This window comes from Pyrgilauda ruficollis, unplaced genomic scaffold (genome assembly GCF_017590135.1).
Source record: "Pyrgilauda ruficollis isolate IOZ18807 unplaced genomic scaffold, ASM1759013v1 scaffold158, whole genome shotgun sequence".
Classification (NCBI taxonomy): domain Eukaryota; kingdom Metazoa; phylum Chordata; class Aves; order Passeriformes; family Passeridae; genus Pyrgilauda; species Pyrgilauda ruficollis.
The window spans coordinates 810,069-835,403 of record NW_024514543.1 but is presented as its reverse complement, the minus strand read 5'-3'; the positions used below and the strand labels follow the sequence as shown (position 1 = coordinate 835,403).

The 25,335-nt window shown below is 41.9% G+C and overlaps 1 protein-coding gene across 1 annotated transcript; it reads right to left on the bottom strand.

Annotated features, from left to right (window-relative positions):
- Positions 1 to 1,168: 1,168 nt before the first annotated feature.
- Positions 1,169 to 25,173, bottom strand: LOC121350525 (ovostatin-like). Its single transcript, XM_041461914.1, has 35 exons — positions 25,061 to 25,173; positions 24,362 to 24,545; positions 23,873 to 24,029; positions 22,671 to 22,723; positions 21,784 to 21,804; positions 20,572 to 20,740; positions 19,931 to 20,015; positions 19,106 to 19,217; positions 18,624 to 18,738; positions 18,311 to 18,420; positions 17,004 to 17,162; positions 16,439 to 16,666; positions 16,060 to 16,117; positions 15,437 to 15,582; positions 14,222 to 14,371; positions 13,489 to 13,659; positions 13,055 to 13,187; positions 12,351 to 12,447; positions 11,621 to 11,849; positions 10,934 to 11,057; positions 10,485 to 10,603; positions 9,999 to 10,050; positions 9,153 to 9,236; positions 8,106 to 8,282; positions 7,522 to 7,603; positions 6,891 to 7,047; positions 6,401 to 6,475; positions 5,246 to 5,411; positions 4,780 to 5,000; positions 3,999 to 4,214; positions 3,462 to 3,586; positions 3,194 to 3,284; positions 2,605 to 2,673; positions 1,575 to 1,680; positions 1,169 to 1,230 (listed from the first exon to the last, which is right to left on the bottom strand). The coding sequence occupies exons 1-35, from the start codon at positions 25,168 to 25,170 to the stop codon at positions 1,169 to 1,171; spliced, it is 4,413 nt and encodes a 1,470-aa protein (XP_041317848.1). The 5' UTR covers positions 25,171 to 25,173.
- Between the last annotated feature and the right edge of the window lie 162 nt (positions 25,174 to 25,335).

Here is a 25,335-nt window from a genome sequence, read left to right as displayed (position 1 = left end):
ATGAGCACTGGGTGCCATCTCTGGATGTGGGGGCACTGAACACCATGTGTATTGCAGTAGTGGCCAGTGGTTGTCAGCTGTAGCTGAGGGACGAGGCAAATGCTGCAGGCAAGACAAGCGTATTCCTCTCCTCATCCTCCCCCAGCCAGCAGTCATGACATGTGGACTATCATCAAAATGCCTGTTCTGTGACAGTAAAAAAAAGCCAGTGCCCAATGTAAAAGAGGTTTATTGGTGGAAAGGTATACATGATTGTGCTACAGAGCTGGAGAGATGTGCTGTGAAAGGAAACAGAGAGTCAGACTAGCTCAATCAACGTCACGGAGTCCCATTGTGAGTCCTAAGTCCCACTGTGATGTTATGGCTCTTTCCAGGTCTTCATGACAGAAGAAAATAGGGTGCTTGACCACTTGTTCAACATTTGTGGTGCTCCTGAAGGTGAAAATCCAAAAGAAAATAACCTCAGTGAGAACCAATAGTTGCAGGTTGCAAAACACAGGCATTTTTTTCAAGATACAGGGTAGTCAGTTCTTTCTGTGTGAAACAGACAAAAGCAGGACCAAGGTCTTGCAGCAAGCTGTGCCTGGGCTCCTGAGAAACTGCTCATGAGACAGCAGCCAGCAGAACTGCTGTGCTGAGCAGGATGCAGACCTGACCTGTACAGCCAGGCAGCATCATACCCCTGACTAGTTAATACACTGCCTCCATGATTCATGTCACCTCGTGCTCTCCTCAGATAATGTATGTACTGTCCCAGAAAAAGTTTCTCTTAGTCCATGTGGAAAACCCTGCTGGAGCCTGGGAAGCATAGACTCCAGAGGGAAGACTTTCAAGGATGGCCATAGGTAAATGGTTCTTTGGTATGTATCTGTGTTTTTGAGGAAGCTTTGAAGGTATTTCCCAGTCTTTCCGTTATTCTGCACTTCGGTTTTCATTCTAGATGCTAATCTCTCCCCATGAACAGCAACGTGGTCCCTACTTCTGGATTCCACCGGTGTCATGGGATAGGATCTGGCCAGGCTCTCTCATCTCTCTGAGAAGCCTCATGGAGACTTCATTTCTTCGAGAATGGTTACTGTTCTACTCGCTCTGCTTTTGCTGCTTTATAGTTGGCTTTCTTATCTGCCCATTTGGTTATTTTCTGGCTTTCACTTACCTTTTTGAACCCTTAGTTCATTTCTGCAACAACCTCTTTGCAAGGTGATGAGTATTGAGCAACAGCATACTCTTCTGGAGAAGAAGAATAGAAACGTTCTTGTTACCCTGGAGAACACTTGTGCCTTTCCCTGGAGGTGGATATAACCTATGCATGCTTAAACTGGAGATTCTTGAAATATTCTTTATTCTGGTGCATATATTTTCATAATTTCTAGTCATGCCTATTGATCACCTTGCGCATGAGACCAAGGTGAATAAAGTGAAATGAGTCTCTCCCCTGGCCCTAGATTCGGGTGCTGATGGAGTCCAGAGGGGTGCTGGTTGCAGCAGGGCTGGTACAGGCTCTCCCTTAAGGTACTGTTTCTGCTGTCCCTGTCCTCCCCTACACTTCACACTGGTTAAAATCAAAGACATACCTGTTTCATAGTAGTCATAGATCTGCACGGGTGCTGGCTTGGGGTGGGTCACTACAAAGTCCTGCTCAACTGAGAAAGTGATTTCTTTCCTTTTCTTCTGTGAGATCTGGAACGGAAGGTCAGAGATCACATTAGTTTTTTTATTTGTACATTACCATCTAGAGGGACAAGGGTGGTAACTGACAGGCTGCATATTCCAAATCCCACTGATGCCATACCTACAGATATGGGACAGCTGTTATCCAAATATGTGGAGAGTCCAAAGTGAAACTGAACTGAAAAGTTAATAGATTTTCTGTCCTGCTCGTATCACCTGATTCTGTAATTATTGCATATCCTATTGCCAGAGGTGGGAAAATTGTCCAAAGGACTGAGTTAAATTTTCCAGGATTTCCCAGTGGTCAGGATGATAAAATCTGGTATTTCAGTCCCTCCCATTTCAGACATGAACATTATGTGCCACCAAGAAACTGTGAATCAATTTACAGTGTACATCACTGGGTTATTAGCTTCTGTTAGTTTTGCAGTGTCCTGAGCAAATTATTTACTAAGTAAATTCTGATTCAGGGATTAGATTACAAGTAAAATTTTGCAATGATCTAATGTAAGAGAAACAAAGAAAATCTTTCCAGGGGAAAATGAAAGCAGTGTTTCCTGTCATGTTGGAAAGACCAAGGTTTATAAGAAGCCTACCAAAGAGGCATGCACACAAGGGAACCTCTTTTCTGGTGTTTGTCTGCATTTTACTGAAAGGAGAAAGAATTTTGATTAATTTCAATGTGATTTTTTAAAAAAAACTTTTTTTGATTTTTGATTTGCTGGTAGGACAGGTGTCAGTTTGAAGCTGTTTGGAAGGTTGGGAAGTTACAAGCAGTTTGGGAAGTAAGCAGCTTAGTGATAACAGTAGAAAATTGTTGAGGAAGAGAACATGATAAATGCACCACATAGGGTATATCCATACTGTGGTTATACCTATTGCATGCTGTTTCCATCCTTTGTGAAAATCAAATAGACAGTGACCAGAACTTACATTTTGCAGATAAAGGAGGACGTGATTTTTCTTGCTGTCTACTTGCATCACTGTTCGACTGTCAACGAGCTTTGAAACAAGAAAATGGAGATAAATATATTTGTAAAACATTACAAAACAAGTGCTGCCTCAGACCCTACTGCTGCATGTCTGTGGTATTCATTCTCCTCCTAGTCAAGTTGCAAGAGCTGGTAGTTGATTTTTAGAGTCCAAATATTGCTGAATAGATTGAAAGGATGGACAAAAACCTACCCCTTGACTCAGCTGGGGGTATGAGCTCTTTCCAAATGCACAAGTCACTGCAATTTACTTGGGGGATTCTGCGGACTCTGGTGTGATCTGAGAGGTTTCCCACCCTTTCCCTACCTGGACAGGGCCAGCTCCCAGTTGCAGCTGCCAGCTGCTCAGGCTTGAGCTGATACCCTTCCTAGTTTTAAACATGGGAGGGTCTGTGTGTTTGAAGCTCCCTGGAGGGCATTCCCTCCACCCAGTAATGAACAGTGCAGCCACGCGAACACCTCACAGGGTCTGTGACTGAATGGTTCTTAACCATGCCTCTGGTAATTTCACCTTGCTCCTCTAGGTTTACCTTATCCAGGGAAGACTTAACAGGAACAAAGCCAGAGAGCATCTTCACATCAATAATGATCATGTTGGAGCTGTTGCGTTTCCCCGTGTAACTGAAACAACAGAGGGCCCTGTCAGTGGTCTTTGGGGACACTGTGTCTTACAGGCTGATACCATCAGCATATTGATCAGCCTGGGGCTCTTGACTTCATAAACTGAAGTGAAAACACACAGCAGTGTTCTCTGCGTGCCTTGTCATCTGTGCAGCTGGTTTGCTGGTGGCACATTACCTGCTTTTGAGGACAATATCAAATTTTGCTGGTCTGTCCTGTGGGCAGGAAGCATTTGATGTCTGTACTGAAAGCAGAAATCCAGAGGACCCCTCTGGAAGGTGAATGTTGTATCTCAGTGCTGTCTGGAAGAGGAAAAAAACCCTTTTGTTCAAGAATGCCAAAGATTTTCTTTGCATTCCAAAAAAAAAAAACAGACTCAGTGAACTTTTCTGGCAATGTTGCACTTGGTTTTATGAGGAAGATGCTTGTTTATATCAATGATGAACACATAAGATTTCTATGCTTTAGCAATGAAGGTGCTTGTACCCAGAGTCACCACCCAGAAAGAAACCAGATGTTGATCAGAAAGGACTCTTTCTCCATGCCAGAACTCCCCAGGAGTCAGAATGTGGGATGGGACAAAGAGTGTTTAAATGGTTTAGGAAAATCAAGCAATTAGGAAAAATAAAGAGGAGACAGCTAGAAAATCATCAAAACAGTGGCTATCTTGTATGCAAAATGTGAGACACAATGAAGAAGAAAGCAGACATTTACTTGCATAAATACACATCCACTGCCATTCACTGTCAGGCTGTATTTCCCAGGGACCTCTGGAAGGGGAGTCTGTTGCACCAGGAGCCTGTTCTCATTATTGACAAAAAATACCTTCTCAAAAGGCTTTTTGGAAGTGATCTTGACTTCGTTTTGTGAAGCAGAGTTGTAAGTAGCCTCACCATAAGCAGCGAGTGCTTGAAGGGCAATGACCGTGTCCTGAAGAAAAAGAAAATAATAAAAGACAATTGGCTACACAGCATGACCAGTGCAGAGGAGATCAAAGTCACTGCTGCAATGCCCATCACAGTTGTTTCTTCCTAAATTTATGTATAATTCCAGGGTTCTCATACAAAAGGAGACATTTCATTCTCTCATGTATGCTTTAGGGTAGGAGAATGACTCTCCTGACAAAAGGGTCTCAGAACATAAAATCTGAGAAGCAGAGTGCACTTCTAGAGTTTTTCATAGTGGTGAAGCCTATGTTTTCTGGGGAGCTACACAGAACTCATGGTCATCTGACAGATGGGACTTGGTGTTTTCTAGGCTCATCCCTGACACAAATATCTGTATTTATTGCTAGTCAAATTACTCTTTCTATAGTTAAGAAGAGGTTGGGCATGGGGGGGAAAGTATTTTGGTCTCCTAATATAAAGGTTTGGTTTCTCTCAGGGACAGCAATTAGAAAAGAGAAATAGGACTAGGTAGTCAGAGCCCTGCTGGAACCCTGAAACAGTGCCCTGATTCCTAGGACTAGCTGTGGAGTGGAAGGCACTTTTGGCACCTGGGTAGACGAGAAACCTCCATAGGGATTCTGCTGCCTGATGATCCACTGCACAATCCCTGAGGCCTTTGTGAGATCCTCTTTACTCCGGTTGGGTTTGTAGAGCAATGCCAACAACACGTAACTGGTGATCTCAACATCAGCTGAAGGGGCATGGTCAAGGAAGGAGGGAGATTTGTCTGATGGAGACCTCTCCTCCTGCTCCCAGTGCTGTGAGCCATCTGAATAAACAAAGAGAGGAACCAGTATTGATTACAAGTGTCACTGCTCTGTATTGCCTTGGAGTCTCACTGCATCCAGGCCTCTCTCTCAAAAGGACTCCCTGCACATCAATGAATGCACTGCAGATTAACTCCAATGTGGTTTGGCTCATGTGCCCACTCGCTCAATATTGTCAAGGTTAGATCATCAGTAAGATCTGTTCCATCTTCCCATTTCCCAAATTCCCCAAGTGACTGAAACTCACCAACTTCCTTTGCTGATTTCTGTAACTCTTCAAGGAATGATTCACATTTTTCTGCCTTGCCAGCTAAGCAGAAAGCATAGGCCATGAGTGCCTGAGTGTAAACTTCCCTGATACTCTTCTCAGATGCAGTCTCCAGACAAAAAATGGCATTTCGGATTACAGGGTACTTAAAAACAAAAAAGCATATGGGTTTAATTCAGGACGGTAGTCTTCACCTGCTCAAAAATTTATTTTCTTTAAACTTGTTCCTCATCCTGTCACTATCACAGCAATGAGAGTGGGACTTTACCTTGTATAATGAGTTCAGGAGAGAGAATACAGAATTATTCTAGGAGCGATTTCACAGGAAACACCAAACAAATCAAGTAGCTTTTAATGGTGTTCTTGACAAGGTTGGTCTGCAGATTTCACAGATAATTCCTTCTGCTTACCTCCATGATAGTTATTTGCTCTGCATTTCTATAGTCAAGAGTTTGTTGTCTTGAACAAATCTAACTTAGTGGTTTCTATCCTCACTGACATTGGTGTCACTTTAATTCTACGATGTTGTACTAGGTTTACACCCACAAAAAGTTTACTATTTTACTCCATGTCCCCAGAAAGAATACGAAAAAGTGGAGATTAACTCATGTATTGAAGTCTAACATCTCCTCTCTAGTCACCTTTGTACTGCCAACTTTTTGAAAAGGACAGATCAGCTTTTGCTGTGACAGACATTTGTTTTTCCCACATACCTTCTAGTTCCATTTGTAGATTTTATAGATTTACCTGCAACAACTTACTTTCTTGACTGAGCTGTCTTTGAGGATAAGCGAAAGTGTGTGGGTTACTACCTGTCATGTGTAGGTTTCTACCTGTCAAGTCTATTTATTGGAAACTAAAGGACATCACTGAATGCTTTGTGTCTCACAAATAGAAGATGTAATCCCATGGAGGTTTGTACAGTTTCTGCTCAAAGACTGGTGGTCTAAGAGGTGTAGAGATGGGGACTTTCTCTATCACAGCAACCAGTGCAGATACAGAGCATGGTCACCTACTCCGGAAGCTCTCTCCCTCTCTTTGTCTCTCTTTACTACCTAGACAATTTAGCAGATGCTGGACCCAAGGCAACAACTGGGGACCAGTTCCATCTGAGTATCAGGCAAGTCTCCTTACCGAACTGGAGTGCCCAGCTTCCAGCATGGCAATGGTGGTGTAGGCAGAAAGAGACAGCTCGTCATCTACTCCTCCCTGGAAACAACATGGAGAGAGGAATAATCTGTAAATGCCACAGATGAGAGACTTTAAATATCAATTGTTATGTCCCAGCTGAGACAGTATGGACAGTTCTGGAGGCAGCCCAGAGGGAAAGAGAGCATTCACATAGCTCTTGAATAGCTCACAAATCCAGAGAAGCCCTTTGCCATTAAATCCAAAAACATCACTCCTTCAAGCTTACAGTCCTGTAATCCTATCTCAACTGCACATAACATGTAAAGTAGGTGTACAAAAGCTGACTGAGCTGAAAATACTAATTATAAGATGCGGAGAATTAGTCCTTGGAAGAAGGCAGGCATTTGGAGTGAAATATAGTTTTTGGCAGTAATAGAAGAATATATTCTTAATGAAAAAGTATAAATTTGACCAAGTAGTAATTCTCTGCTACCTTCAAGGCATTGTTGAAGAGTGTCCCCACACTCCGGAAACAGCCATCTAGCTTCTGTTTGCTGGACAGCCACATCAGGGTTTGAGACTGGACACGCTCATCAATGTAGATGAAATGACCAGCTTGTGCAAATGATCTGTACACAAAGGCAGTGAGCCTGCAAGGGAAAGATGGAGCTGTGAGATGAGCATTGGAAGAAACAGAAGAAATCAGCCCTCCCATTCATGCTGCTGAAGAGCATGAAGAGTTGCAGCCAGCGTGTTGGTGGCTTGCTTTCTCTTTGTGTGCTCCTCAGAGAGAGAATAGCTAAAGGAGTAGTAGCTAGATGGGACACAGGAGGATGTCTGGCACACTCTGTGGCTGGTCCTGTCTGCAGAGCACCACAGTGCAATGGCTTTCATAGCAGACAGCAGGAGAATGAATCAGAAAGGCAGCTGGGTCTTTAGGGATCAACTTCTTTGCATGCACCCAACCTGGCAGAGGATGGAGAGACATTTCCTTTAGTACTTCCCAACGCCCAGTCCTAGACAGCTCTGTACATCTGATTCAGCCAGTAAAGCTGCCTCTTACCTGCACCATAATAATTGAATGTAAATTAATCTCTGAGCCAATTCTGCTCCCAGTCACTCACCAGGTGTTCCCTTCCCTGTCTCTGGTGCCAAAGATGCTGTAGGACCCATCAGGACGTTTGTATGACAGCTGCTTCTGGTAGCCTGCAAGAACATGGAAAAGGAAGTGTTCTTGGATGTAAAAGCAAAACCCTATTTTGTTTGCTGACTTATTTGTCTGGGAAAGAATAGAAAGGCAATGTATATCTAAGAAGCAGGAAGGGAGCTCTGAGGGATCCTATGAATGGGAGCATGGAATATCTTGTTTGGCAGAAACACTGAGAGAATAAGCAGAGCTCTATCAGCTCTATGCTCCAACTAAACATACAGGATCAGGATACATGCTGTGCCTGAGTGGGAAAAGAGAAGGGGACTGGAAGACAAAACCTCAAAGGAAACGTGGCAGTTGAATGTCAGCAAAAAGGCATAAGATAAGAAGATAAAGGAAAATAAAATGTCTTGTTCAGGGCAAATCCTTGGGTCTCTGGGCAGTGCTACATCTGTGATGCCATCTGCCAGGGTAGCCATGCTGCTGCTGCTGCTTCTGTTCTTCTTGCCCTCAACAGGAATTTCAGCACACATTGTAAGGGAACCACGAAGCTCTCACCGCTCACTAAGTATCCAGTGGCCCTGGATTTGACCTCCCTGCTCAGCTGCCCTGTCTTGTTCAGATAGTCCAGGACGTAGATGTTGGGTGCAAAGAGGGCCATGTTCTGCTCCCCACAGCCAAAGGGCATCTGGAGGAGCTGGTGCAGGTTCTGCATGGCAGTGCCCATGATGTCACCTGGGGAAGAGGAGATGAGAGTGGGGGCATCAGCACAACTCATGGCCACTGAAATTACCAGTAATTTCCATCCCACAGCCAGAGTCATAAAAGCCTAGCAGGGGTTGGGAACCTTCTGAACAGAACTTTGTTCTGCTTTGCAGCCAACAAAGAATCCTTTCCCTGCCTCTCCTTTCATAGTCTAAATTGCCCTTACCAGAAACACTCCTTGTTTTGCTGACACTTCAAGCAAATACTTCTTGTTGGAAATGAAAGGAACTTACAGGAAACTTCTGTTTCCAGAGGATGGAAGGGAATAGCCAGAGCTATTTATTGCAAACATTTATTGCAAAATTAACAGCTAATGCTGAAAAGGGATGTTGATAATGCAGATGTATCACAACCCACTTCTTAGCTGTTATTTCTAGGAAAGGTAGCACAGACCCAGCAAAGAATTTCTGGAAAGAGCTTCTAAAAGTCACCAGCATTACCAAGCAAGGATTTTATGGCTAGTGAGTCATGTAACCAAATCCCTGTCCTGAAAAGACTGAATAGACTCTACTGGCATCTCTGATTTGTAGGTGGGTAAGTAGAAAAATGCCATAGTGATATGAATCTGGCTGAGATCATAAGTCAGAACTGTGCTGCTGCTTCAGAGAAAGACTTTCAAATGAGCTAAATTTAAACAGAATAGTGAAGAGTGATGCAACTGATATTTAAACTTCATCTTGCTGATGCACAGCGTTGCTGGACAAGATGAGAATCAGTCTCTTTTCTCAAAAGTTTCCCACACTAGGAGTGGAAACTCACATTTTGAATCCTAAAAGAGCTTTCATGTTACATTTTCTATATCTTCTTTTTTTAAAAGTGTTTTATTAATTATATATTTACCAACAACAGAAAAGGAGGCTCTGGCTGATCCTTCAAAGACATTTGTAGGTAGCTCTAGAGATATATCTTGAATAACTACATCATCTGTGGAGAAAAATATTTGACATTTGTATAGGAATACTAATTATAACAGTGAAATGCTTGTGTACAAAATTGCACACAAGTGACAGCAATAAAGTGAAACAGCATTCACCAAGAACACGAAGAGAGAAGGGGACACAGCAAAATCAAAATTGTGAAAAAAAGATCAAGTGGTGTAGTCACTGTCATTGCTCAATAGAAACCAGTAAAACAGGCTAAGGTTGGTGCTCACAGGTTGTAGTTTCTGTGACCCTTGGGGATTCCCTCAGTGGCACAACTGGTAGAGCTTGTTGGTGAGTGTCAGAACAGATTTTTTGCCTCTTTCAGGTGAGTCAGGAAACCTTAGGTGCTGTTTGCTGTCAGCACTGAGATAGTGTGGAAAGAAACATTACATTCCCTCTCCCACTCCCACCAGAGGTGGAAAGCTGTAAGCTACAGGTGTCCATGGAATAGAGGACAGCACTCAACATAAGTGAAAGAAACACAGAACATAATTTGCACAGAAAGGTTGTCTCCCTTTGAGAGCTTCATAGCAGCCTTCCTGCAGCACCTGAGCACATCTGGGCAAGGCACAGATGCTGCCTCAGTGATATGCACCAGACGACACAGGAATTTGGTAGCAGGGAACTGAACTATTACACTCATACTAGCTGTCCTATGGACAACTCTGGGAAAAAGGGAAGGGAAAGCATCAATAAATACTGCAGGAAAGACTCCAAACTTCCTTTCAGTTCTTCTCAAGACAGTGATATATAAGACCCTTACCTTCTGTACAAATTAAAGAGTTTTGAGTCTTTTCCCTTCTGATTCCTTCAGGCTGCAAGGAGATGGAAAGAAGATACACGCAGTGGATGAGACAAAAGTATGTAGAAGAAATTCGGTGTCAAAATGCCACCGCTTCCCTAACCTCCTACATCACAAACAGGTGGATTGAAGCAATAGTTTACAAGACCATGTATGATGTGGCTGCTCCTAAAAGGGACATCTCATCAGATGGAGCCCCTCATTTCCAGCTTCTCCTCTGCACGAGGGAGACATGTCACTGATCCTTATGGAAGAGGACATCTCATGGGAGTGGACTTGGTCTTCGATTGAACAGCCATACCCTGTCCCAGCCAAATGAATGTGGACCCACACCAGGAGTTCTTTAGGGACCCTGAAAAACTTTTACTTGCTTTTGATACTTCTGATGTGTTTTAGTTTCCTCATGAAAGGGAATGCAGGACAAACAATAGGAGCTGCCAGCAGTACCTCAACCAGCAGTGTTCTGATCTGGGTATCCCTGTAGCCAATACTGATGTTCCTGGGAGCTTTGTGTCCACAAGCTTCATCATCCTTGGCCTCTGCAGTAATGCTGAACACCACATTACCTTAAATAACAGCAAAAAAAGGAAAGGAATGGACCTCTGCCATGCAGGATGATTGACAAAGTAAGAAATTTCATCTGATGAATAAGATGAAGTAGTTCCACATAATGAATGGTCAGTCACTGAAGGTGAGACATATGGGAAGAGAACTGATCTCTAAAAATGGCAATGATAAACACACTGAAGCTGTGGAGAAGCTCTTTAACCCAGAGAACTGGAAAGAACAGTGGTAGACCAAGCTCTCTGGGCTGGAAAAGGATTAAGTTTTTTCAGGTGAGATATAAATTAGTATAAATCTTGGAACATAAAACCAAGTAGATTCAAAACACTTACCGATTTCTTTGGGGAGAATATTCCAGACATAGGTCTTTCTTTGCTTGGCACATACACATCCATCATCCTCCGGGGAGATGAGTTTGGCTTGATAATCAAGGGAATCCAACAGTGAAACATTAATCTGAGAACAGAAAGAGTAGTGTAACGGGATGAAGGTTTTGTACCGTATTGCAAATGGTGCTTTATTGTTAGAGGGGGTGAGACACTATCTGCTTACATCTGGGGTTAAGTGCAGGGCAGATTTAAAGCCTCAGATGATGATGATGTTTGATTAATCATCCATCAGATGTAACCTGAACGGTTTTCCCTCTTGCTTCTCTCAACAGTCTCACTGTTAACACAGGATGTTAAGCATCCTATGCACACATGCTTCTTAAGGAAAAGTGAAACCATTGATGGCTTGCATATCTGTGGATGGTGAATGATACTCTGCAAAGCACTTGCTTCCTTTCTCTATGGATCTTGATACAGTTGCTTCACAGATCTGCCCTAGTCACAGCTCACAAGATCTCCCTTTGTACTGTTTGTTCTGAGAGGACAAATTCAGAGGACAAAACAGAGGATAATCTGTTGTCATCTGCTAGAATGAGCAGTCCCTCAGTCAAGAGCAGATCCAGCCACTTGCACCATTTTCATTGGAGATGTGATAAGGTCTAAGAATAAGGTCTGGGCAGAAGTACACACCTTAATGCACTGATCAAGGTAGTTGAAGACAGTGGCTCTAAGCAGGAAATCTTCTCCTCGTATGATGGAGTATGGCAAGGTCAAGTCAACAAAGAAAGGCTGCAAGGCTGTCACAGTGGCAGGCACAGACATGCCAAATCCAGCCAACTCTTCCACACAGAAAGCACTGGCTTTCCATTTGGTGATGGTGTCAGGGATGGTGTATGAGATGCTGGCTTTTCCAGTAGAGCTGATGGGAATGGAGAAAGGATGAAAGCTTTCAAAAGGGTAAATTTCAGAAAACTTGCTTCTCAGTAGGTGAAACAAGTTTTGAGAATCAGAACTACCCCTATTCTATCTGCAGAAATACCACATACAGTCCCTGGAATTTATCACTAAAATTTGAGAAAAGTCCATTTAAATCTTCCTCTGCCCATCATATCCTTGAGTTTGGAAAGACAATTCAGAATTCTTGTTCTGAAAATCCATATTTTAAATAGAGGTGTCCTTTTTCTGAGGACGGGAATATGACTCATGGTATACACATTGTGGGAACAGGTGTCTAGGGACATCTTTGGTAATTTGATCATGGAAAAGAGAAGGGCAGATGGGCAGCTGATGACTGAAAAATGAGGTCTTCTAGGCCAGAAAGGAAGAAGAGTTGGCAAGGGATTGCCATCTTGCAGGACATCAGAGAATATATTCACTGATTCCTAAAGCAAGGCACAGATATGAAAGAAGCAGTACTCACTTAATTGGAACTATATCCCAAATCCAAGCTTCAGGAAAGAATTCCCGAATAGTCTCAAGGATGAGTGTCCTCTCTTGCTCCTCCTGAGCATCTTCAGCTGGTAAGAGATAATGGGAATTTAGGAAAGCCTGGTTCATATAATGGAGATGCCCAGAAAGGACAGGTTTGAATGTGCATGAGCCAATATGAAGGACAATAAGTGTTTTACCATTACCTTCTAGCTGAGAATCTACAATATTCATATATACACACATGCCACACAAATGTTATTAAATGTTGCTAATATATCCCTTACTTAGGTATAACCTGGTGGTTATACTTAACGAAAAAGAAAACATTGCTTTAGTCTCTCATGAGACCTAGGGCTGGAACACAGGTCACTTGGCTCTTAGCTTTGATTACTGTTCCCACTGTCACACAGTCTTTTCCAACTAGCTCTGGTCAGAAGGGAATCAACAGTGTTAGTTTTGTGTGACACTGCCAATTGTTAACAATTCCCAGTGTGAAACTGGACATGGATCAGAAGTGTAGACCTGAAAGACTCTTTTGAGCCCTGGCCATTAGTTTAAGCCATCTTATTTGATGCCAGGCCAATATTTAATATCGAAACCTAAGTGGTTAATGAGTACTGTCCATGTCTGATAACAAGAATACCTCTTCCTTTAAGAAGAAAGGTAAAATCTCTTTCCTGTCCTCTGTATTACCTGATGATTTGACATGGTGTGCAGAAGCCACGTGTCCTGCATTTATTCCGTATGGTTGACGCCTTACAGTCTCACCAGTGCATACAACTGGTTGTCGAACCTTCGAGTTGGTAAAAAATTTAATTCCCATATCCTGTAAAAACCACATTTTAACATTAGCCGTAAACACATTGTTGTGGGGTTTGTTCCATTCTTCCCTCTTTCCCATTACTGTGTTTCCACCACAGAGGTGCCCAGAGACATGTATGCAGAGACTTTTGGGAGTTTTGGGTGTTATCTGTGGAAAATCACAGTAGGTACCGGAATCAATTGAGAATAGAGGTCTAAGAGGAGAGTTTGTCATGTATAAGTTTTACTTTTAGGGCTGTTTGCAGAATCTGACACTACATAAGCAGAAACTCACTAAAGCATATTTAAGTAATAAGGACATTTACCCTGAGGAATTGATACACATCTGGGCCTAATCCAGACATTACAGGTGTGTAATACAAGCCTTGGTGAAAAATGTGGTCAGATGAGACACAGGGGTCTTGGGAGTCTTCTTCTAGATTGAACCCACGGAAGACGTAGCCTTGAAAGTCTTGTAGAGGATGCAGGCTGTATACCTGTGAGGGGAAAGGAAACAGGAACTGTGTGTATGTAAACATCAACCTTACTTACACCATCAAGTACTGCAAATTGCCAAAACTGAGATGACAGCCTGTTTGAAACCATGCTCTGTTTCCTGGACTGAGAAATAGCTGAATGGCTGGGATCAGAGGGCAGTGATCAGTGGCACAGAGTCTAGCTGGAGGCCAGCAACCAGTGATGTACCACAGGGTACTCCAGTACTGGCTCTAATCTCGCTCAATATCTTCCTTGGTGATCTGGATGTTGCAGCAAGGGTCTACCCTCAGCAAGTTTGCTGACAACACAAAACTGGGAGTAGTGGGTACGCTGGAGGGTTGTGCTGCCAGAGACCAGTCACAGGTTAAACTAAATCCCAGATGAAAGAGGATTTACAATCCACAGGAAACAAAATCTGTTTATTGCCTACTAAAGATGGCTTATGACTGGCACATGCCAGAAGCCATAAAACTCTAACTCAGTCTAATGATCTCATGTGAAGAGACACTGTAATGGAGGAGGAAGAAGCAGTGGAAGGAGGCAAGGCATTTGGCAGCTTACCATTTCCATGGACAGCTCTGCCTCTGGCTTGAGGAGCAGCACGCTCTGATCCACTGCCCTCACAGCACAGAAGGAGTTGGCAGCAGCTTCAATGACCAAACTGACATTGGAAGCTGGGTGCATCTGCTTTTCAGAGAATTCCAAGTGGACCTGAAATTCATCAAAGAGATGTTGGCATGGCTGAGCCATGCTGCTGGCGCTGCTCTGGCTGTGTGTGTGAGTGCAGGGCAAGAAGGACAGCAGAAGGATTTTCTGTTAAAGCACAGAAGATGTGCCTGGAGGAGAATGTCTGGTCTCCACTGTAGCTGTTGGCCAGGCCTCTGTTATAACAGGGACTTGTGCAATAAGCACACTTAGATTCCTGTAATAGCTTAAATGAAGGCTACCTCAAGTGATTGAAAACAAAGTGTGATTCTTTTGCTGTCATTACTGAATCAAATCAAACCTTATTATCACTTGACTACATGTAATAACCCCTACAGTGAGCAAATAATATTTTTCCTAGGTCCATGACCCATGTTAGCAAACGTATAAAACAGATTTTCAATCTATTCAGAACAAAATCTGTTTCCCATTTGTTTTAGATAGGAAGAAAAAAATAGGAGGGGCAACTAGAAACATTTTGTTTAATGTCACATGGCTTGTTTTGCTCTATAGTTTCATGCATTTTAGCTTTTAGGAGCTAAAGATTAGAAAAAATATTACTGGTGAAATCTGAGTTTATAATGATGAATGAAAATGTACCATAAAAAAAAGAGGAAAAAATATTTAACCCCAGACTGCTATTTTGGCTTTCCTTTCTGTGTGTATTTAGTTCTGCTAAACCTAAACTGCATTTTTCAACCAAAAAATGTAAAAAATTAGATTGAATGATGAAGTGGGATAAGTCTAAAGTGTGTTCACTATTTTGAAAGTTTAAAAACTGAATGGAACACTAGTAGAGTTTAAGCGAGGCAAAAATTATTTGGGATTGATGTGGGTCTCCTGAAAAGTTTTCAATGTTAAAAGAAGGTATATCATCTGACAATAAGGGCAGGAGGTAGTGGTAGAGGGAAGATATAAGGCCAAAGAGAAAAAAGAAAAATAAAAACAGTAATGTAGAGAGAAGGGGAAGGAAACAAGAAACAAAACTGGAAATCTCTTGTGGATGTATACACAAAGAATTTGTGTTTATCTGACAGCAGGTAAGGCTTGCTATACCTTAGTGCCTCTCACCTTGTTTTTGAAACACTTCTCAACTGGCAATTGAACACTGTCTGCCACCAGCTCCTTGTCAGGGTGTAAGGTGTACACCAGCAACCGAAGGGCTGGAGCCATTTTCTGCCTGACCACAAGGGGAATGGTGAAAGTGCCATTTTGACCTGTTAGAAGAAATAAAGGCACCAATAAGGAAGGAATATCAAAGATTTACTGTAGCAGTAGCCAAACTCGACAGATATGTAACTTTACCAGTCAGTGGAGCAATTTGAAGATGATAAACTGAACAATTTTCCAGGAGGTGATTTGCCTAGATTTAATCCAGGAGGTCTCAGATTTATTACAGATTTGAACATGGAGCCATATTCAGATAGGACCCTTACACAGACACTCTGCATTCCCTATGTCATCCTTTGGGAAGATCTTTAGAGAACATTATTTGACTAATATTAAATTCAGTAACTGCTGGGCTAAACCTGACTTTATAGTGATCTTAGCGGTAGTGCTACTGTCATGCACACATTCATGGGTGGAGAGAGATACAGCCATTCCTGTTGCTGCTCTGTTTAACCAAACTCTTGGTGTTTGGTTGTTTCTTTGTTTGTTTTAATGCAAAAATATGGATTGGCAACTTAACTTACCAGCTTGGACATTAACTTTAATTTCCCCTGTAAGGACAATCTTGCCTTTTGTCATGCCCTGTGTAGAGAAGACCAAGACATGTATGGGTTGGCAGAAGTTGGAGGGAGAAAGCAGCAATCAGGTTCATTGTGCATTAACAGGACAATCTACAATGAGATGATCTCAAATGCTTAAACATAAACCTTAGGGCATGCTGAATGCTCCTGCTGCTGCTGCTGGGGACCTTGTTGCTGGTCACAAAGCAGAAGCAAAAGGAAGGGAAAAGGGGGACAGAGAATACCATGAAGATGACTCACTGCTGTAATTCCTGTGGATGGATTACCAGATAGATGCTCAATAAGGCCCGTTCAGCAAACCAACCTACAACCTCATACTCACCACATAGTAGAAGTTCATGGTGTTGGTTCTCTTGTATCCTTCTGTGTTTAAGACATAGTGCACAGTGATCATCCTCTTCTGCCCACATTTCAGATCTTTCCACACGGGCTCAACCCTCACAAAACTGCTAGTCCAAGAGTAGAAGCGTTGGACGGAGAGAGACGCTTCTGGGTAGTAAGGCTCTATCCAGCCTTCATAGTGGCAGTGGTCACTGGTTTTATAAACTGCCTGAACAGGAGAGGGAGTGGGGAAGAAAAGGAAAGCAAACATAAATCACTAGGGAAGTTGTCATCACATTCTGACATCAGAATGATTAGTTCACGTAATGCATCTAAAGAAAAACTGGTAAGGAAAGAGCACCTTGCAGCAAGCCATTGCATTGCAACAGCTCAGATGTTTTCCTCACTCCTCTTATAGTAGTTTTTGAGAGCTCTACATAATGAAGAAAGATGAAGGAAGCATATTTTTATTACCAGAATTAAAACCTCATGCCATCATTTTTTGGGTTCAGTTTGAGAGCAGCCAACTCTCTCTTTGTCTCTATTCAGCCTTGTTTTGTACTCACTTTCAGATTGATCTCGGGATCAAACATTTCGGATGTGTCAATGCTAAACTCAGCAACACCATTATGATCCGTGGTGAAGTTGTCTGTATTCCTGTTATTGACAAATAGCTGAATAACCTCATTGGAAATTGGAGAGTTGTCTTTGTCTACCAGCTTGATCTGTAAAAGGGAATGTGAAACATGCTGAATGTGTGAATGTATTTCTGTATGTAGATACTTATATCTTGCACTCCTTTGCTCTCCAGACAGCAGAATTACTTTTTCATCTTCCTTCAAAGCAATACTTGACAACTGAAATTTCTGACTTCACTTTCTGGCAACTATCTGAGCTGTCTTATGAGGTTTGGAGCAGGAGCTTCCTCAGCATCTGCTACACCATTGATAATATCCTCTTGTGGAGCAAGAACTTTCATGTCTCATCTCTTTCCTGATCAGTCCCTTCTGACTATATATTTCCAGTTTAAAAATATATTTTCTTTTCTCCCTTCCTTTTTTCCTTCCCTAATCTCGAGAGTCTGCTGCTGCTATTGTCAGTGTCTGAAAACCTTTTCTCCACATCTTTGTTTTGAACATTTTTCTGATTCTGTCTATACTGTCTCTGCTGTGTATGTGTTAAACAAATAACAGATCCCACTAAGAAAATTCTATGTTGCTAGAAATGAACATTAATTTTGATTTTTTAAAAGAAAAGAACCGAATGGGAATGGGAATCAAATAAGAAAGTTATACAGACTTTACAGAGGGGAAAAAACCCCCACCCTTGAAACACAATCTCGTCTCCTTTCAGTGTTATTGTCCCACTTATTTTTTCCTCATTGGCAAAAGATGAACTGAAGTAGAGCAATTTATCCCTACACTTTAAACAACTGACAGAGTTATGTAGGTATTGTCATGAAACAAAATAACGAAAAACCTTTCCGAGACACAAACTCTTGTTATTTCCCTGACTTTTTGTGTGCCCTAAATTCCTCTCCCTCTTTCTTCCTTCATCCACTAGTGTTTCTATTCTTGTCTGGCTGGCATGTGATGGTCAGTTCTGAAGAGAGAGGCAGTGATTTATAGCAAGCTTAAAATGCAAGTTAGAGAAATGTTAGTTAATGAATTGTTCTGATTTCAAGTATTTCTGGCAGAATCAAATTCAGAATAAACTAATAGTCTTCAGCACTCAGAATTACCAGTAGGGCATTGCATGTAAGGGAAGAAGACTGGGGAGACACCCCAAACAGTCCCGTAGATGCTGCCATCATTGTTGTTATGTGATTGCCTGTCAACCACCTTCAACACAAGCCCTCCAAGCTCTTGCTTACCTGTCCAAAGTAAGGAATTCCTCTTCTGTAGTGGTGGTCCATGTTCTCAAACTGTATGGTGTTCATCACCCGAGTTACAGAAATAACATGAGCAGCTGTAAATTGCAGGCCTGGAAGACATGCCCAGAGTCATGAGAAGATACACTTTGTCCTGCACAGAGCATCAGCAGAGTTTGCCTAGAGATGGTCCCTGGGCTTGTAAAAATGATCTTCCTCAGGGAGACATTCTTGTACTCAACAAGCAGAGGCTATCTCCTACTCTCCTTCTTGACCACACAGCTTTTACTGGTTTTGTCTGTCTGGAAGGGATTACCTGTTCCTTTCTCTGTCACAGTGGCTTTCACGTCAAGGTTCCTCATGTAACCAGTGCGATGTAACTCAAAGATGTTGGAGCTGAAGATCTGGGAGAGGCAACCATCTGTCTCCAGCTGGACAGGGAAGAAAACAAATCCTGTTGTCAAGGATCATATCTTGCAAAGGGTGTTGACAATACACAGGACCCTTCTTCAGTGAATGAAGCCTTTTCTCAGTACTTTTAACATGTTTATACAAGATTTATACATGTTTATGGGAAACTGAGTCATGAAGAATAAATGTGTCAATCCTTCAGGCCTGCAGGAAGCCAAGAAGAGAAATTAGGTGCCCCGAGCTCCTAGCTAGTCGTAAAAGCAAAGAGATGAGTAGGGTGAGGAAAAGTATCAAAGAGAAAAAGCAAAGTGTGATGAGCAAAGGGAGAGAAACAAGAACACAAAAGAGAGGACAAGCATGAAGAGGAATAGTAATTATGTATCATACATTTTTGGTAAATGATTGACAAACTGGGCTTTTCTTGCACCTCCCATACGAATCAAAATCCCTGCACACACTGAGCTTGACTTTCCCTTCAATAGGCTGGCCATAGGTGTACCTAGGGGAAGAGGAAATATGATCTGATGAGCTCTATGTGCTAATGCTTGACAAACAATCTTAAACTAATGGGTGCAGGAATAGTTTCAGGACAGCAGCGAGCTGGGAAGCCAGAGCATGGAATAGTTTCACAGGTTTTTCCTAACTCTCCTGCTTTAACAAAATAGAAAATACAACTCAGGAATCAAAATTAGTTCTTTTTCACAGTTAAACCTATGAAACAAAGCTACACTTTGAATGCAAAAACAAATACCTTTATAAAACTCCTCATATCTACTAGGGGATTGGGATTTCAACTCCCAAATTACAAGATCTTGGTGTTGGTGTAAGCAAGGTCCTTCTGAAGGACCAAGCTTGGAGGGGGAGTTCGACAACTGGAACCTTAAGATTTCTGCTAGAATTTACTGTGGCTCTGCTTTATGAAGATCTCCCTCTGAAGTGGGTTCTTGGGAGTGGACACATCCTACTTTACCAGGGAACCTCTCAGAAGATTTATCTACCTTGTACAACACCATGTGGAATTGAATATTTATACAATAAAATGAGATGAGCACACAAATAAGTGAAAGCTCCAGAGACCAAGTCAACCCTCACCAACCTCTTCTGGGGCCCTACATATTTTGGCTTCTTCTCTAAACCCTGGCTCTTTACCCAGTCCGTGGAAACTTCTTCAACTTCAGCATATTTCCTAACAACTCTGCACGTGGTACTTACAACCCACAGACTTTCACTGTGAACTCCGAATCCAGGACTGTAAGGCTTTCTGGTGCACTGACTGTGACATCAAACTTTGGCAACACTAGGACAAAGAAGAAAAAGAAAAAAAACCAATACTGGCATATTGTAAATTTGCAGACCCTCCTAAGATGAAAGCAAAAACGAGGATATATCTTATTAGTCATAGAGGGAATGGGATCTCAGAACCCAGCTGGCAATATGATTAAGAATTGGCCTGATCTGCAAAGGCTTACTGAAGTATTCCTGCAACACTTTGAAGAGAAGACAGAACTTCTGAAATGAATCCTGTGATGTCTAGATGACTTGTGGGGTTTTGACAAAGTTCATAGACATAGCTGGGAAAAATTTAGTTTGTCTCACTGAAATTTGCAATCAACTTCCTGATTTCTTATGCAGATTATTTTGCTGACTGAGTGTGTGAAAAATTGTAAATTTTTCTTGGGTTTTTTTAACTGTTCTCTTTCTTTTTTAATCTCCCCAGTTCTTAATGACAACTAATTGAAGCTGCATTTGTCAGCAAGCTGTTTGAAGTTTTAGCAGTCAAAAAGGTTGCTTCATATGGGGTCATCTCTAATAATGTTTCCTACACTGAATTTAAAAAAAAGGGTCGTGTTTACCGTATTCCTCCACAAGGAATGAGTGATTTGTTCTGTCTCCTGACTTCTTTGCTACAATAATTTTGTAGTTCCCCAGGATAGGCTCTTCAGTGAGTGGGAATTCTAGCTGAGTAATGTTCATTTCCGACTTCACATTTTGCCACTGCAAGATCCTGTTGCCCCTTGGATCCTGAAGAAAAAAGAATACAGACTCACAGGTTTTTTGCCTTGGAAATATTTTGCTACTAGCACACAAAACCAGCAACAAAGAAGAAAACAGAGCAGGTTGCTTTAATGCACTGGAGAAGCTGCTTAATGCATGTGCATTGAGCTAAATTGCACCTTTGTACTCTGATTATTCATGTTATTATTACTGTTGTTAGATTCTCATCTATTGTTCCAAATTTAGGCGTTCTCTGCCAGCCTACTTATTAGTCCCAATCATCAGGGAAAGTTGCACAATACTGCTCTTTCCTGCTCTTTAGTATATGTTGCTCTAGATTTGTGTCAAGAGGGGAGAGAAAGAAAATCTTCTTTGTGCTTTCTCTTCAGCCAAGTTTATCCCACACAAATCTTGGCCTTTAGCAACCCCAGCTTTTTTTTTCAGCTGCCAGAAGAAGGAAGGAAACCTTCTGCATTCACTGGGGTGGCATTTTCCTCTCAGTATATGTTATACTAGCTAGACTAAAGAAAACTCATTCACACCATTTCCTTGACTCTTTACAGCAACAACTGGAAGAAAAACAAGTGGAGGGCTCAAAAGATGTATGTTCTCACTGCAAAGAAAATAAAGTCCCCTGACTTTACAGTGTAACATGAAAATTTGTAAGTATGCTGTCTAGACGTGAACTGAAATTGTTTTAAAAATCACCAGAAAATGCCATGAAAATACTGACATAGTTAGTACTTGTATTCACAACCTATATTTGTTCATAGTTTTTAACAGCACTAGAGTTACAAAAAGATATAGCCCAAAATAAGCTGAGCAAATGGGTAGAGGGGAGGGGGGGTATTAAAGGCAGACATAAGAACACTACGAATTTTGACTGCTGGAATGATTATAGGTGTGCTTTCCATGCCAAGCTCAAAGAGCATCCTTGTTCTGTGTTAAGGAGTTTCTGTTAATTTCTGCTGTTGTACTCAGCAGCAAGATTTGTCAGTGTATGGACACATTCAAACCCACGTAAGGACATGTGCCCAGAGTAATGCAGTACAAAGACAAAAATTTCTTACCTGAATTGTAATCAAGGGGTACTGAAAGAGGGAAAAACAGAATGGAAGAAGATATTAGGTGGCTGATCAAACACAAATTATTTTTCCTCAGGACTGTGAGAAGTATATAACCAATATTCAGTATAATACCATTCATCAGAGGCCCTCATCTCTTATTTTAATCAGTTTAACAGCAATTTTATTTCAATAAGAAGCTTGCATAAAGGAGAGAGTCGAAATGAGAATGGTGGGACAGTTTCATACTGGTTTTAGCACCAGCTCAGAGTGAGCAGAGTCATAGAGGTGCACACAAACCATGATTTGTGCTTCTTATTAGCACCAGCTCTTTTGCTACCACTGTGCTGTCTCCTGCATTACGAGTGCAGGAGAGAAGGCCAGTGAAGACCCTTCCATTAATTTCCCTTATTCACTATGAGCATGAAGAGAGACTGCTGGCAGTGGAAAGAATACCTGTGAGGACATAAATAATTGTGGCAGCACTTTTTCTTTAATTTCCCCCATTTCTAAAATGGGCAAAGTGCCAGGTGGATGATTTACTGATGCCTGCAAGCAACATTTGCTGAACTGTAAGAGCAGGAGACTGAACCGTGGGTTTTCTGGTCAGAGCTAAGATAATGTCTGTGGCAACAAAGTGGAGGGGGTTTTGAGTCTCTTTCCCAGTGACAATAGAAGATGTTGTGTCAGGAATTCAAACTACTACACACTTGCCTTCTTCCCTGTGACTCTAACGAAAGTCTGGATGACAGCATGTGCTTAGGAAATCAGGCTAATTCATTGGCATTTAGTCTCTGTAACATCTTATTTTATACCCAGTAATCCTCTATGCAAAATCTGGCAAGTTGTCTCCCAGCAATTTTAAATGCAGGGGAATATTACTGGTCACTCACCTTCTCCTGAACAGGTTTAAAATTTAAATCCAGGGCAACAACACGAAACCTCACTGGAAAAGCAAGAAACAGAGTGTTAGCATTGACCATAGTTTGTTTGGCTGAGCATGTTTTGTATTCATTAGTACTCCAGTTTCACAGGTCTTCCAACAATCTTGCTTGTACACGATGCACATAATTAAGTGCATCTGAAGGTAGAAGAACCCTATATAGTCTTTGATTAAAGATCTTTTCCCTAGCATCAAGCTCTTGTACTCTTTCATAAAAGTTTCCTTTAATGTTAGTAATGAAAAGTTTACTTTCAGGAAAGTTTAACCTTACAGAAAGGAATGACTGAAGAAATAAGAACTGCATTACCTTTTCATAATTTGATTTTGTCTGCTGCTTGCCGCAGCTCAGAACCAAGCCCTTTAACCAATAAACAACCCATATCGCACACCTTAGTGGCATGAAATTCCAAATGGTAAGCTTTTCTTCTTACTGTGTATCTATGTAGATAAAACTGATCTGAACTGAAGTAAAACTAATCTAGTCTAATAGCTCCATTATGTGACTAATCTCTGGGAAGAAGTCTTCTTCTCTGGTTTCCTATAGTGTGTGCTAGAAACCTTAAAGCCTAGAAATTAATTGAGGAATGGATCTAGAAAAATGGAGCTCTGCCTAATGGCCATGTGTGAAGCATGGATGGGGGGATAGCATAAGTGCAGGAATACAACTCTGCAAGAAAATGAAATGCTAGATGAAAATCTAGAGTCCAAACACATAGGAGGCCAGAAGGTAAATAGCATGATTTTGTCTTTAACAACTTTTAGTTCATTTTAAAGTAACAGATTTCCCTCTTGTTGTTTAGGCTATTTTGATGTTGACCAGCATCACAGAGGGAAGCATTGTTTTATGCCAGGTATTGATCTAATCACCTCTCCCCACTATCCTGGCCTGTCATCAGTAATGAAACAGCAGCAGTAATAGCTTCTGTCACCTCGGAGAAAGGGACAAATAAAATAATGGAGATGATGGGATGACAGTCTCCTGACATCCTGAAGATGACTCCCTAAGCTCCACAGCAAATAACTGTAATAGTTTTAACAGGAACTCTGAAGAAACTGCTAGCATGTAGCTCAGCCTGAAAAACACCAGACAGAGAAATTCTGCCTGAAGAAATTGCCTCCTAAGGCCATGTTATGGACAAAGTGGACATTCACCAGTCTGTCCTGGTTTGTAGATGGGTTTGTCTGTCTGCACGAAGACAATGCTGTCTGTGTCCCAGATCATCACTGACCGCCGCTCCTCTAAGCTGATGGTGCTGCCCTTGGCAGAGAAGGAAATGAAAGCCAGGGGTGCAGAGTGGACAGGAGGAATCTGTGAAGAAAGAAGAAACATGGGGAGGTTGTTAGTCTTGAAGTCATTTGCTCCAGAACCTGTTGAACAGCAATACCTGTGGCCTGGGCTCCTGCAATGAGACACAGTCTCACTTCAACCGGCTTCATCACCTTTCTTGGGCTTTTTCTTATTAGTTACATCTACAAAAAAAGGCCTCCTTTTCTGTTACTATGTTGCTCTCCTATGCTTCCTTTTCCCTTTAACAAGTCTTATTTCTTTCCCTGTTTGTTCCTTTCCATGCTCTCTGATTTAATTTTCTTGTCCCTGTTTACAATCCTTTTCCATGGGGACATAAATTAAAATTAACTTACCTTGAAGTCGAAGCATTGTAGACCACTGCTTGCTGTCATGGTTTTCTTAAAAATAGTGGTATTAACAGAGCTGTATTCTAGGATTGCTCTGACAGATACTGTCTCATTGAGGTTATGGAACTGCAGGCAAACCTGACCTGGAGAGTCATTTTGGAGGACAGCAGGCACCATCAGGACATACTGCCTGTGGAATCCCAACATCAAAGTGATCACATTCATATGTAAAGGAGAAACAGCCTCAACAGGATAAACACATAACACTGTTATTATTAAGTACCCACCAATTACTTTAGATAAGTAAAGGACATAGAGGACACACTGCCAGTGCTCCTTACTCCATTCTGCATCTCTGAACTAGCCCAGTCCTGCTATTGCCCCCAGCTCTTGCCCTTTTGCTCTTTATCTGAGCCCTGGGCCCAGATAAAACTACCTGGTTTTAGCAAAGCACCCTGCTGTCACTACTGCTATTGCATTATCTGGACACACATCAATTACCATGGAAGTTCTGCAATAGGTGGAAGGTCTGATCATATTAAATGAGAATTGTTCACTTGTCATCCCCATCCTGCTTTAGCTCTCCAGATATAAAAGATGAGCCCTGGCAGTATTTAAATTTTAGAGAAAAATCAATAACATCGACTAGCACTGTCTTCAAAGGCTTTTCACAAATACTAATATTAGTAAGAGGGTAGTTCTTACGGCTCAGGTTCCTTTTCAGCTGCTACATGCCAGAGAAGAATAGCCAAAAGAAACTTCAGCCACATTTTTCTCACTGGGAGACAGAAGAAAGAGATAAGTTCTCTTCCCATGAAACAATTCCTTGCCTACTAGTTTAACGGTTCTGCAGCATTCCTCACCCAGTGCTCCAAAGGAAAGGAGTTTGCTGTCCTCCCTGGCTCCTTCCTTTGATGTTAGTGCCTTTATAGCTGCAGCAAGGGGTGGAGATCCCAGTCCTTGCAAGAACCTCCCCTAAC

Bases quoted from the DNA above. Each gene is read 5' to 3' on its own strand.
- LOC121350525 (XM_041461914.1), bottom strand. From the start codon at position 25,170: ATGGGAAGAGAACTTATCTCTTTCTTCTGTCTCCCAGTGAGAAAAATG. The intron at 22,724-23,872 runs GTGAATGTCCAC...TTGCTTTTCCAG, and splicing joins CTACAAACCAGGACAGACTG to TGAGGTTTCGTGTTGTTGCC. The intron at 20,016-20,571 runs GTAAACACGACC...TCTTTGTCCTAG, and splicing joins ATTCCTTGTGGAGGAATACG to TGTTGCCAAAGTTTGATGTC.